Here is a 13,625-nt window from a genome sequence, read left to right on the forward strand (position 1 = left end):
GTGGGCTGAGGCTTAAAATGGTGTCTGCACCACATGAGGATGGGGCAGGGGTTTTAGAGTCTCCTGTAAACAGGAAGTGTCTCAGTCTGATGTGACTGCTACACAGTACCCAGACGGCCTCTCTCTCAGTCCTCAGGGGGTACGTGTCTTCCAGCCAGCTCTCTTCATGCTTCTGCTATCTCGCTGATGCATGCTGCTGGCGCAAGTGGCCTTGTGCTTTGGGACTGAGCCCAAGGAGGGAGGAGTTATTCATTCTCTTAAGCTTTCAGGCCCTGGGGAGAATCTTTCAATTACGTAATGGGGCCTGAGCCCTCATGAACTGGATCAAGGCCCTCATAAAAGAGACCCCAGAGACACCTTTGCTCCTTCCACCCTGTGAAGACTCAGTGAGAAGCTGCCATCTATAAATCAGGAAAAGGCCCTCACCAGACACCAAATCTGCCAGCGTCTTGACTTGGACTTCCCAGCCTCCAGAGCTGTAAGAAATAAATGCTTATTGTTTATGAGCCATCCAGCGTATGGTATTTTGTTTTAGCAGCCCAAGTGGACTAAGACATTGAATTTTTCATTCTTTTTTTATTTTAAACAAGAATTTTCCCACCACCTACAAAGTGGGCTGTGCTGGGCATTATGAAGGGCACAAAGCTGGGGACTGGAACAGCCTGTCTACCTCCTGGAAAGGAGGCACTTTTTCTGTCCCTGAAGGCAGAGGTGGGAAATACACAGATTATGATTGCTAAATTGACCAGAGGCTGCTGATAACCAATTGTAATGTGCATTTTCTATGCTATGGTAGGTGAGTAGCCCACCAGAAAGCTAGGCAAAACGGGAGGGCAAAAGGAAACATTTTATTGCTTGGAGTAAACCTGATCACATGACATCCTTTGATAATAAAGATGCTGTCATTTTCCTGCACTTTCCTGACGGTTATGTACTGTTTGTGTATGGGTTTTAGGAGTTGAGGTGATTTTTTTTATACTGTGTCATCCTCAGTCTCCCTTTGTCTCTTTTTGCCTCAGTTTCCCCAGTCCTCATTTCTTAGAGTTGAGAAGCTCAAATGATCAAGCAATAACCATTAGGACAGCATCAGGCCCTGTGGAAATAAAGAGCACCCAAATGAGAACTAACAAAGGCTATTTATTCTCAGCTTGCTCTAGCAAAGGAACCAGCCACTATCTCTTACTTTTGACAGAGATTTGAAGACAGGCAGGAAAATGGGAAGGCTTCAGGGATACCCTGATTGAGGCTGTTGGTATGGGGAAGTTGGAAGTGCACTGACCACAAGCAGGGCTAACCATGTGATTGGTCTGGGGAGCTTATTTGGGTTTCTTGGGTTGGTCATAAATAGGAAGCGGGATGGGAGTGGGGGCGGGGGGAGGAATTAGAGAAGCTGCCAGTTATTGCCCTGATGGTTTGGGGTTGATTGCTAAAGAAGGTTGTGGGTCAGAGTTCTGTTGTTGTACATCACGTGGCCACTGTCTATTTGTATATTTAGTCTCTCATACCCCTCCTCATCCTCCTCCTGGCAGGGCTGGGATAATTCTTTTTTTAAACAGATTTACTTATTTTTTATGTTTTCGTTTTTAGACACAGGGTCTTGCTCTGTTGCCTGGGCAGGAGTGTAGTGGCGTGATCATAGCTCACTGCAACTTCAACCTCCTGGCTCAAGTGATTCTTCTGCCTCAGCTTCTCGAGTACCTGAGACTACAAACGTGCACAACCACACCCAGTGAATTATTTTTTATTTTGTAGAGACGGGGTCTGCCTATGATACCCAGGCTGGTCTTGAACTCCTTGGCTCAAGCGCACCTCCCACCTCGGCCTCCCAAAGTTCTGGGATTACAGGTGTGAGCTACCACGTCTGGCCTGGGATGACTCATTATAAAGCTGGTGAGACCTGCGACCTTCCCAGTAGACAATGGGGCACAGTGACTGACAGGATGAGTTCTGGAATAGATGGCAGAAATGTACAGAGAAGTTTCCCAGAGAAAACTAACTGGCTGGAAACAGAGACTCTCCCTCTTTCTTCTTAGAGAGGATGAGAGTGTCACTGTCTTGGATGCTGTAGCTCCCCAGACCCAACCAGTCCTGCAGGACTTGGCCTTGGAATTCCAGCTGCTGCTGCTTTTTAGGAAGCCCCTGCTGGTCTTCAATCTGCTGCTTCAGACCCACGATGAAGCTGCTGGGGTCGATGGCATAGGCGTGGCTCCCACCGTCAGGATTCTTCACGAAGACCTGGATCTCGGGGGGAATGGTCTCCAGCAGATAGATGTGAGTGTGGGAGAAGATCCCATATTTGGCTAAGGAGCATCTGCTGCTGAGAAGCTGCCTCTCACTGCCAGGAACCTGGAAGGACAGACGCTGCAGGCCAGAGTAGCCCCTCGTCCTCCGGATTTTCTCTTTAACCTTCCTTATGGGCTCATAAGGGTTCACCATGAGGTTGAAATCTGGGTAACCCCTCTGCTCCACTGTCACATGGATGTCTCGTGCCCACTGGAAGGAGAGGGAGAAGGAGAGGTGTTAAGTCCACACTTCTCTGTCTGATATGCAAATGTTCCCTTCATCTGTCCTTATCTTTACAATAGTAGCAGCAGCAGCAGCAGCAGCAGCAAATGTGTAGGGAGTGGTAAGCACCTTCCAGGCTGTATACTCAGCACCTTCCATACCCTTAATGCATTTTATTCTCAGAGCATCTCTATTAGTTGGTGGGTTCTACGGTTATCCCCATGCTATTGATGAGGAAACTGAGCAGGGTTAAATAATTTGCTGAACACCAATCACATAGGTAGTAATGAGTAGGACAGATATGTGAACTGAGGTCAGTCAGACTCTAGAGTCTGTGTTCTCATCACCTCCAGAGGCTACACTCCAGGGCCTGAGAGCCCCAGGTGGCTGGAGAGAACCTGGAAAATGCTGGAGAGGGTCAGGCCTTTAGCTGATTCTTTCCAGAAGAAATATAAGCCTTGGCCGGGTGCAGTGGCTCACACCTGTATTCCCAGCACTTTGGGAGGCTGAGGAGGGCAGATCACTTGAGGTCAGGAGTTTGAGACCAGCCTGGTCAACATGGCAAAACCCATCTCTACCAAAAAATGCAAAAATTAGCCGGGTGTGGTGGCGTATGCTTGTTGTCCCAGCTACTCAGAAGGCTGAAGTGGGAGAATCTCTGGAACCCAGGAGGTGGAGGTTGCAGTGAGCTGAGATCGTGCCACTGCACTCCAGCCTGGGCAACAGAGGGAGACTGAAAAGAAAAGAAAAGAAAAGAAAAGAAAAGAAAAGAAAAGCCAGAAAGAAAGAAAAGCCTGGCATTGCCAAGTTTTCTGATTTGTCAAGATAAAAAATCTTTGCACAATGTTTTCTGTGTTTGTTTTGTGTTTTGAGACAGGGCCTTGCTCTATCACCCCAGGCTGCAGTGTACAGTGGCGCAATCTTAACTCACTGCAGCCTTGACCTCCCAAGCTCAAGCAATCCTCCCACCTCAGCTTCCTGAGTAGCTAGGACCACAGGTGTGTGCCACCATATTTGGCTAAGTTTTTTTTTTTTTGAGACAGAGTCTCACTCTGTTGCCAGGCTGGAGTGCAGCGGCACAATCTTGGCTCACTGCAACCTCCACCTCCCAGGTTCAAGCGATTCTCCTGCCTCAGCCTCCCTAGTAGCTGGGACTACAGGCACATGCCACCACACCCAGCTAATTTTTTGTATTTTTAGTAGAGATGAGGTTTTACCATGTTGGCCAGGATGGTTTTGGTCTCTTGACCTCATGATCTGCCCGCCTCGGCCTCCTAACGTGCTGGGATTACAGGTGTGAACCACCGCACCCGGCCAAGTTTTGTATTTTTAGTAGAGACGGGGTTTCACCATGTTGCCTAGGCTGGTCTTGAACTCTTGGGCTCAAGGGATCCACCCACCTCGGCCTCCCAGAGTGCTGTGATTACAGGCGTGAGCTACCGCCCCCAGTCTACAATGGTTTTTATATTCAGGAAAAATCCAAAGGCGTATATTTTCCAGCCCATGTGTGGGCCTCCTCATTTGGCCAGGGGGTCCCCGTTTATACTCTCTGTACCTTACTGGAGCCCCTGATTCTGCTTCTTCCTTCTGCTCCAAGCAGGTCAGTCTCCTGTTCCAGTACACATCTTGCTCATCCCAGCCTCCCATGCTTTGCCCCTCATCATCCCTTATCCTCTGTTCTGAGTGTCTATATCTCCCCCTGGCCTTTAGGGCTCATTTCAACCCCTAACTTTTTAAAGGAATCTTCTCTGGTGACTTTAGTTAACATTTATTCTGCTTCCAGACCCCCAGAGCCTCTGGTTCTGCTGCCTCTTAGCAGAATTATCTTAGTTAATTAACCTCTCTGAGCCTCGGTTTTCTCTTCTGTAAAATGGCAATAATAGTAATGATGATGACAATAATAAAGATAGTGATAATACTCGACCTTCTGACTTTACAGAATTGCCCGTTAGGGTCAACTGAGACAGACCTTGGACAAGAGCTTTGCAAACTAGAAAGTGTGATGTTAATAAAATAGATTTTTGTGATCTCTGCCTATACCATAGGTTTGGCATCACATAATAATATGACTTAGTATTTTTCTTTTTTTGCTTTGTTTTCAGAGTATCTTGTCTTCTCTGGTCATTCTAGCAGTTTTGTGTGAGTTTGTTTCATGGACTTGCTTCCTAACGACATAGGGTGAGTTCTTTGAGAGGGAGGGTCTTGTCTTTTTTTTCTTTTTTCTTTTTTTTGAGACAGAGTTTCCCTCTTGTTGTCCAGGCTGGAGTGCAATGACGATCTCAGCTCACTGCAGCCCCCGGATCCCGGGTTCAAGCGACTCGCCTGCCTCAGCCTCTGGAGTAGCAGGGATTACAGGCACCCGCCACCATGCCTGGCTAATTTTGTATTTTTTTAGTAGAGATGGGTTTTTTCCATGTTGGCCAGGCTGGTCTTAAACTCCTGACCTCAAGTGATCGATCTGCCTTGGCCTCTCAAAGTGCTGGGATTACAGGCATGAACCACCGCGCCTGGCCGAGCTTCGGGGTCATGCCTTATTTCTGTGCCTGTGTTGTCCCCCAGCCCCCACCCCCTACCCCATCCCTGAGCACAACACTGGCACAGAATGGCTGATTGAGCTGACTTGGCTGGACCCAACTCATGCAAAGAACGATCAGGAACACGGAACTGATTCTCTAGTAGTTTTTGGGAAAAAGAAAGGAAAGGAGAACAAGAATTTGAAGGTAAGAAACCTGAGGCCCTGAGAACCAAAGAATTTGTCCAAGTTCACAGAGCCCATGGGTGGTGCCGCTGGCCCTTAAACAGTGACTCTGAAGTTCTGTTCTCTGTCAGCACAGAACTGAATGAGTAAATACTGAGTAGTTGTCTATCATTCTGAGCTTCAAGCCCTTGACAGCCCAGAGAGGAGCCGTTACCTTCACATTCCAGCTAGTGATGGGGTTCTCCCTGTTGTCATAGCAACAGTCCTGTTTCAGGCACTGGCAGGCCCTCTCAGCGACGATGTCCCATCTGTACCCTTCTGCCACGTTGTGGGTGGGGTCGGCAGGATCCAGGATGATGGGCCTGTAACAGAGGAAAAGGGTGCCCAGGTTCGTAATGGTTTGGAGGCCTTCAAGCCAGAAAAAAACCTTCTCAGCAATTATTTAGTCCAGCCACTGAGCATCGTGATGTCCACATCCCGGGGATGTTCAGGAGGGCCCCAAAACACCGCAGGATGGAGACAATGCTATTTCCAAGAATTCCTATCTGGCCAGGTGCGGTGACTCATGCCTGTAATCCCAGCACTTTGGGAGGCCGACGTGGGAGAATGGCTTGAGGTCAGGAGTTTGAGAACAGCCTGGCCAACATAGTGAAACCCTGTCTCTACTAAAAATACAAAAAATTAGCCAGGTGTGGTGGCACGCGCCTGTCATCCCAGTTACTTGGGAGGCTGAGGCAGGAGAATTGCTTGAACCTAAGAGGTGGAGGTTGCAGTGAGCCAAGATCGCGCCACCACCCTCCAGCAGCCTGGGTGACCAAGTGAGACTGTTTCCAAAAAAAAAAAAAAAAAGAATTCCTCTTTGGGAGAGTGCCTTATGTGTTTCCAAGGAATCTGGGGGAAGAATGAGGCCCCGAGAGGTGTGATAAAGGAATAACAGATGCCCATTCAGGCAGGGGGCCCTTTACGTTGGGAGTAGGCTTTGCAAGTTTAAGGTTAGAGCTGCTGAATTGCTTTGGATAATAAAAACACCACCGCCACCAACTACTGACATTTATTGAAGAACAAGGCCAAATCCTATGCAAATAACCTATTTTAATCCTTACAGCAATTCTGTAAGGTAGGGACTGTTATTTTTATTGTTGTGGTTGTCCTCATTTTACAGATCTCCTTAAGTTCTTTTTTTTGTTTTTTTTTGTTTTTGTTTTTGTTTTTGAGACAGAGTCTCGCTCTGTCACCCAGGCTGGAGTGCAGTGGTGCAATCTCAGCTCACTGCAACCTCTACCTCCCAGGTGCAGCCAGTTCTCTGCTTCAGCCTCCTGAGTAGCTGGGATTACAGGCACCTGCCACCATGCCCAGCTAATTTTTGTATTTTTAGTAGAGATGGGGGTTTCACCATCTTGGCTAGGCTGGTCTTGAACTCTTGACCTTGTGATCCACCTGCCTTGGCCTCTAGGCGTGAGCCACCGTGCCGGCCTAGATCTCCCTGAGTTCTTACAGCCAGTAGACGGGGCTCTTACCCATCTACCTCCTCAACAGAGCACAGGTTGGGCTGCCCCCAAGAGTCTCTCCTTTCTATAAATATTGAATAAATATTTTAAAGAATATTGGCTTGAAGGGATCTTGGGCTGGCTTATTAACTTGGGGTGACTGCAAGTCCATGATCAAGACCAGCTCTTTGAACGGGGCCCAGTGGCTCACGCCTGTAATCCCATCACTTTGCCGGGGGCCGAGGTCAGATCACTTGACGTCAGGAGTTCAAGACCAGCCTGGACAACATGGTGAAACTCCATCTCTACTAAAAATACAAAAATTAGCAGGGCGTGGTGGTGGGCACCTGTAGTCTCAGTTACTTAGGTGGCTGAGGTGGGAGGATAGCTGGAATCCAGGAGGTCGTGGTTGCAGTGAGCCAAGATCGTGCCACTGAACGCCAGCCTAGGTGACAGAGCAAGACTCCATCTAAAAAAAAAGAAAAAACAACCCAACAACAACAACAACAACAACAAAAAACAGCGCTTTGTACTCCGGGGCTTGGGAGGGAGCTGCGACTTTGTGTAATAGAATGTGACACAGGCTACTGGAATGAACTGGACTTTGGGCTCCAGGCTGGCTCCTCCCAACACTGTTCCCTAAAACAGTCCTGCCTGAAAGTGCCAGGCTGTCCCATGGGATGGGGTCACTGATCTAACGTGGCTCATTCTGTTGGTTGGCAGGTGGCCCAACACACGGGGTCTGTGTCCTGTGACCAGTAATCAGACTGGTTCCCTCTGGGGTTTGGATATGGGGATGATGGAGGTCCCTCATACCTGGGAGGCAGAGGGGAGCAGGACAGGTGTGGAGAGAGAAGCAGAGGCTGAGGGGGAAAGTGCTGTGGTTCATGAGAGAGTGACAGAGAGAGGGAGTCTCAGGTCCTCATGCTTTCTCGATTTTTCTGGGCATGGTTATAATAAATCCTCTTTTCATGAGCGGACTTGGCTTTTCTTCCTTACAAAAGAGACCCAATACTATATAACAGAACACGAAACATTGTGATACTGCTCACACAGGCCCAGAGCTTCTAACATAGGGAGCTGTCTGGGTTGGGCTTCCCCTGAAGCAGATCCCCACATAAGGATTTGGCTGATTTGGAAAGTGATCCCAGGAAGCACGAATAAGGGAGTGAGACAGTGAGACAGAGAAGGGAAGGCAGACAACTAAGGGTGGGTATTGAAGTAATTACTACTGTGGTCAACTGGAGGAGATCTTTGGGAAAGAGTACGGAATGGGGTCCGGTGTGGTGGCTCATGCCTGTAAGCCCAGCACTTTGGGAGGCCGAGGCGGGTGCATCACCTGAGGTCAGGAGTTTGAGACCAGCCTGGCCAACATGGCAAAGCACTGTCTCTACAAAAATACAAAAATTAGCCGGGTATGGGTGATGGGCGCCTGTAATCCCAGCTACTCAGAAGCCTGAGGGAGGGGAATCCCTGGAACCCAGGAGGTGGAGGTTGCAGTGAACGGAGATTCAGCCACTGCACTCTACCCCGGGTGACAGAGCAAGACTCTGTCTCAAAAAAAAAAAAAAAAAAAAGAAAGAAAGAAAAAGAAAAAAGCGTATGGAACGAGACCCAGATTCCTTCCATCTTTGGGGTGAGGGAGCTGTGGTATTTATCCACCAACTCCCACTGGATCTGGTGAAGGGCTGTTCTCAGAGTGGGTCTGCTGGCAAAGGGATGCAGGTGCTGACAGTTGGAAGTGAAACCAACCTTCCCTAGAACGGTAAAGGCCGAGGGGATATGAATGGGATGCTGAAGCACATGCTCCAATATAAGCATTTACTTAGCATCTGGCAGATGCTAGATATTGTGGATCCTTAACACAGATCTTCTCCAACCCTTGCATCAATCCTGTATCGTATGTTCCAGTTTATTCCTGTTTATGGATAAGGGATTGAGGCTCATAGCAGTAGGAAAATGGCTGAGCTGGGATTTAAACTTGAGTCTCCAAGATTCTTTCCATTTTCCCATGCTAGCTCCTACAGAGCACTAAAATGGTCTTCAGAGAGCAAGAGGGCCAAGCTAAGGTGGAGGGTGGCTTAGGAAACAAGGAATAGGCTTATACCCGCCCCATGGCCCCCCCAATGACTTTGATAAGCCACCAACTTGAGATGCCAGCTGTGTTGGTGTGGGAGGTCAATGCTCAACTATGGTGGCGGCCTTACTGCTTAATACAGCCAGTCCATAAAACTCTATATCACGTTACGCTAGCTCCTCTCTCTTCTTTTTCTGTGAGATTTGGTGGGCAAACAGTGGTCCAGTACCTCTCTTTTTTGAGCTGTTTTCTGACACAATCCTCAATGATTGCATTCTGGAGTGTGTAGTACTTGGTCCAGTAGATACAGATGAATTTATACTCCTGGAGCAGGTCCATCACAGTGGTGAAGCCTTCGTCCAACATGAAATTCTCATCTTCTTCAGTACCCATTTCCCAGGCATAGATGGTTAGAAGTTCGAGAGCATAGAGAGGGGGCAGACTGGCCCTGGGGGACCTGGCTTTCACATACTGTTGAAAGAGATGGGAAGACAGAGAGAGAGAGAGAGACCGTAAGATTCTGTGTAAGGATGGCGTTGGACCGGAAGCTGAGAAATCCAAGTTCTAGTCCTGGCTCTGCTGCCTACTGGCTGTGTGACCTTGGCCACATCACATTCCATCTGTGGACATAGGTTTCACCATTTCAGAATTAAAGGGCTGAGTTAGTCCATTGGGCTTCAATATGTGCTTGACAGATGTAACTCCTGGAATGAAGTTAGGGACAGGTGTGAGCAGGCTGTGCTCGGTCACAAGCATCCTAGCCTAACCAGTCCCATTTACATCTATTTTAATGTATTAAGCTTCTGAGAAATGTTTCTTTAAAGAAAGGAAAGGTTGCCTTAGATAGAGGAAAAAATGGTAATAGTTGAGATTCTGTAGTGAAGATTGGGGTTGCCTCTCTAGCAGACATTCTTTCCTTCCCCATTGCATAGTAGCCATGATGTTTGGAAGGGGTTGACCCCCACCCGCAGCTCCAGGATGGACCCTGACTGGCACAGGCCTATCAGCATAAACCTTTCCCCCTTGCAAATGATTGGTTCAAGAGAAGGCATGCGATCTAAGTTGGCTCAACTAGAGTAAAGCCTAGTTCTTTTGTTCAGTGGTTGAAAGAAGAGAAGTCCTCCCATGTGTGAATATGAGGGCAGGAACAGTTGTGGCCACTTTGCCACCAAGAGGGAAACAAGCCAAAGGACCAAGTTGACATATAGAGGAATGAGAAGCTGAAAGAATGCCAGAGAAACAGAGCCAGTGCCCTCTCCAGTGCCTGAAGCGCCCCCCTCCACGCCCCGCCCCCCCCCCGACTGTTTAGGGGTTTTCATACATGAGCTGATAATTCTCTTTATTGTTTAAGCTAGTTTGAGTTGGTTTTTGTATTTTTCTCTTACTTGCAAAAGAAAGCATCTTAACTGACACTGGTCACTTCCTGTGTTAAGAATCTCACTGAGGCCAGGCGCAGTGGCTCATGTCTGTAATCCCAGCACTCTGGGAGGCCGAGGCGGGTGGATCACTTGAGGCCAGGAGTTCGAGACCAGCCTGGCCAACATGGTGAAACACTGTCTCTACTAAAAATACAAAAATTAGCCAGGCGTGGTGGCAGATGCCTGTAATCCCAGCTACTTGGGAGGTTGAGGTGGGAGAATTGCTTGAACCTGGGAGGAGGAGTTTGCAGTGAACCAAGATTATGCCACTGCACTGCAGCCTGGGCAAGAGTGAGACCTTGTCTCAAAAAAAAAAAAAAAAAAAGAAGAAGAATCTCACTGATAACATTGATACTTAGCCAGAAAGTGAAAATTTTGGTCAAATATTCAGTAGTTTGATATGTGGAAGTAAAATGGACATATTTTCCTATGGCTATCATATATGAATATTAGATCACATCCCAAGTTTAGAGAAAAAAAACTATAACACTTTGGCCTTGAGACAAACACAGAATCATCTTGTATAATTCTCATCTCCCAAATAAATGAAACTTTGGGCCTTTCCTATAAGTCACTGACTTACTAACAGAAAAACTTTATCCCTGACTTTAGAAATTCAATTTTGAATTAATATTTATTTATAAGGCCAGGTGCAGTGGCTCACGCCTGTAATCCCAGCAGTTTGGGAGGCCAAGGTGGGCGGATCCTGAGGTCAGGAGATCAAGACCATCCTGGCTAACACGGTGAAACCCCATCCCTACTAAAAATACAAAAAATTAGCCGGGCGTGGCGGCGGGCGCCTGTAGTCCCAGCTACTCGGGAGGCTGAGGCAGGAGAATGATGTGAACCCAGGAGGCAGAGCTTGCTGTGAGCCGAGATCATGCCACTGCACTCCAGCCTGGGCGACAGAGCAAGACTCCGTCTCAAAAAAATAATATAAATAAATAAATTTATAAGTTAATTTGTTTTGTAACTTTTTGTGAGTTCATACTTAACACTCAGATTTGTAAACCATAACTAATAACATTATAATTTTGTTAGAAATTTAAACTATGGTAATATAAGTTATTTTCTCCAATACTAGTGAAATTTTATATTCTTAAAACTTACATGATATATAAAATGTAGGATGCCTGTAATCAGTAAGATGTAAGCCTTAGTGAATGGATAAAAACATTACCCAGCTCAACTTACTTCACCTCCCGGCTCAAGTGATCCTTCTGCCTCAGCCTCTCAAGCAGCTGGGACTACAGGAACCCACAACCATCCCCAGCTAATTTTTAAATTTTTGTAGAGACAGGGGTTTCACCATGTTGCTCAGGCTGGTCTTGAACCCTTGGGTTCAAGTGATCCTCCTACCTCAGCCTCCTAAAGTGCTGAAATTACAGGCGTGAGCTACCATATTTGGCCAGTAATTATTTTTTCTTTAAATCCCTGTTACATTTTATTTTATTCTTATTTTTATTTTTTTGAGACAGAGTCTCGCTCTCTTGCCCAGGTTGGAGTGCAGTGGCACGATCTTGGCTCACTGCAAGCTCTGCCTTGCGGGTTCACACCACTCTCCTGCCTCAGCCTCCCAAGTAGCTGAGACTACAGGCGCCTGCCACCATGCCTGGCTAATTTTTTGTATTTTTAGTAGAGACGGGGTTTCACCGTGTTAGCCAGGATGGTCTCGATCTCCTGATCTCATGATCTGCCCGCCTCAGCCTCCCAAAGTGCTGAGATTTACAGGCGTGAGCCATCATGCCCGGCCTATTTTATTTTTATTGGATCAAATCTTTCCTTCTGCTGTCTGATTCCCTTGTAACTTCTCTGCAAGTTTTATATAATAAATGATTTTTGTGTCTGAGTTCTGTTTTGTAGTTGGAGTTTCCATTGATCATCTTGGGGGCAGATCTTGTTTCCAAAACTGACTGAACTGCTGCCTGAGAAATGTCCCTGAGGGCGGTTTACACTCACACATGCCCTCTTTTTGACTCCTGGGGTGGAATTAAAAAAATCCTTCCTCTTGTTGGGCCCTAACCTGCTGTGATTAATGGCCATGGTACCTGGCGAAGTTGACATCTGCCAGTCCTAGACTGTAATTGAAGGGTAACAAGAACTTGTGGGGTGGGTGTGGTGGCTTGTGCCTGTAATCCCAGCTCTTTGGGAGGCCAGGGTGGAAGGATCGCTTGAGACCACTTCGAAACCAGGCTGGTCAACATAGTGAGACCCTGTCTCTACAAAAGAAATGTAAAAAAATTAGCCAGGCATGGTTGTGTGTGCCTGTAGTCCCAGTTACATAGGAGGCTAAGGTGGGAGGACCGCTTGAGCCAGGGAGGTCTTGATCCAGGGAGGTGGAGGCTACAGTGAGTGGTGATCGCACCACCGCACACCAGCCTGGACAACAAAGCAAGACCCTGTCTCAATAAATAAATAAATAAAAATAAAATAAAATTAAAAGAACGAGTTTACTGAAATAATGTAGAGTACCTATTTTTCTCCTTCCTTCTCTGTTTCTTTCTCCTCTTCCTCTCCTCCTTTTCCACCTTCTTCACTGACGGTTTCACTTTACATTTCAAAAGACTAGCATTCTCTCCCTCTCCACATGCTGCCATTTCCCCTGGGTGCAGTTTCCTGAGATGAAAATCAGGCCCTGGCTTTCCTCCCCACCCTCCTCCCTCTCCTTGCCCCTACCATCCCGGCAACCCCCTCACCTGCTGGTACCAGTGCTTCACCAGGCGCAGGAGGCTCTTCAGCTTAGTTGGCCGATGTTTCATGAAATTTCTCTGCAGCTCGCTGAAGGATGGGGAGAAATTTCCAGGACCACCACAGGCCTTGATCAGGCTCACATAGATCTCAGGGGGTGGCTGGGAGTTGGGAAGAGAAGGCCCTGAGGAGTGAGGGAGCAAAGGGAGAGACTGGGGATTGAGGAAGCCAGAGGGTGGTAAGTAGTATTTTGGGGAGAGCCTCCTTATACATTGGAGTTATCCCTCCAGGGACACTTGAGACCTCATATCTACAGAAACCAAATGTTTGCCTTGTCTAACTGTCCTTTTTGTGAAATTCTTACTCTCCAGAACCAACATTGGGCTTTCCATGCGTCAGGCCCCTCCTATTGTCCTCCCTGAATATCCTCAACGTCCCTCGTTTTCTTTAATGTCTGTTTTGTATCTCTTTCAACACTCATAGGGAGGCCGGGCGCGGTGGCTCATGCCTGTAATCCCAGCACTTTGGGAGGCTGAGGTGGGCAGATCACCTGAGGTTAGGAGTTTGAAATCAGCCTGGCCAAGATGGCAAAACCGTATCTCTACTAAAAATACAAAAATTAGCCGGGCATGGCATGGTGGTGGGCGCCTGTAATCCCAGCTACTTGGGAGGCTGAGGCTGGAGAATTGCTTGAACCCTGGAGGCAGAGGCTGCAGTGAGCCGAGATCGCGCCACTGCACTCCAGCCTGGGC

At 47.6% G+C, this 13,625-nt stretch overlaps 1 protein-coding gene across 1 annotated transcript in view; it reads right to left on the minus strand.

Moving 5' to 3' along the window:
- Positions 1–1,725: 1,725 nt before the first annotated feature.
- Positions 1,726–13,625, minus strand: part of OASL (2'-5'-oligoadenylate synthetase like) — a 19,784-nt gene continuing 7,884 nt past the window's right edge. Inside the window, exons 3-6 of the mRNA XM_023204893.3 lie at positions 12,882–13,057; positions 8,997–9,238; positions 5,418–5,565; positions 1,726–2,493 (exon numbers count right to left, since the gene is read on the minus strand). Of these exons, the coding sequence (XP_023060661.2) occupies positions 1,993–2,493; positions 5,418–5,565; positions 8,997–9,238; positions 12,882–13,057 (1,067 nt within the window). The 3' untranslated portion in view covers positions 1,726–1,992. The remainder of the gene's footprint in view (positions 2,494–5,417; positions 5,566–8,996; positions 9,239–12,881; positions 13,058–13,625) is intronic.

The sequence above is a fragment of the Piliocolobus tephrosceles genome, chromosome 10 (genome assembly GCF_002776525.5).
Source record: "Piliocolobus tephrosceles isolate RC106 chromosome 10, ASM277652v3, whole genome shotgun sequence".
In the NCBI taxonomy this organism is placed as follows: domain Eukaryota; kingdom Metazoa; phylum Chordata; class Mammalia; order Primates; family Cercopithecidae; genus Piliocolobus; species Piliocolobus tephrosceles.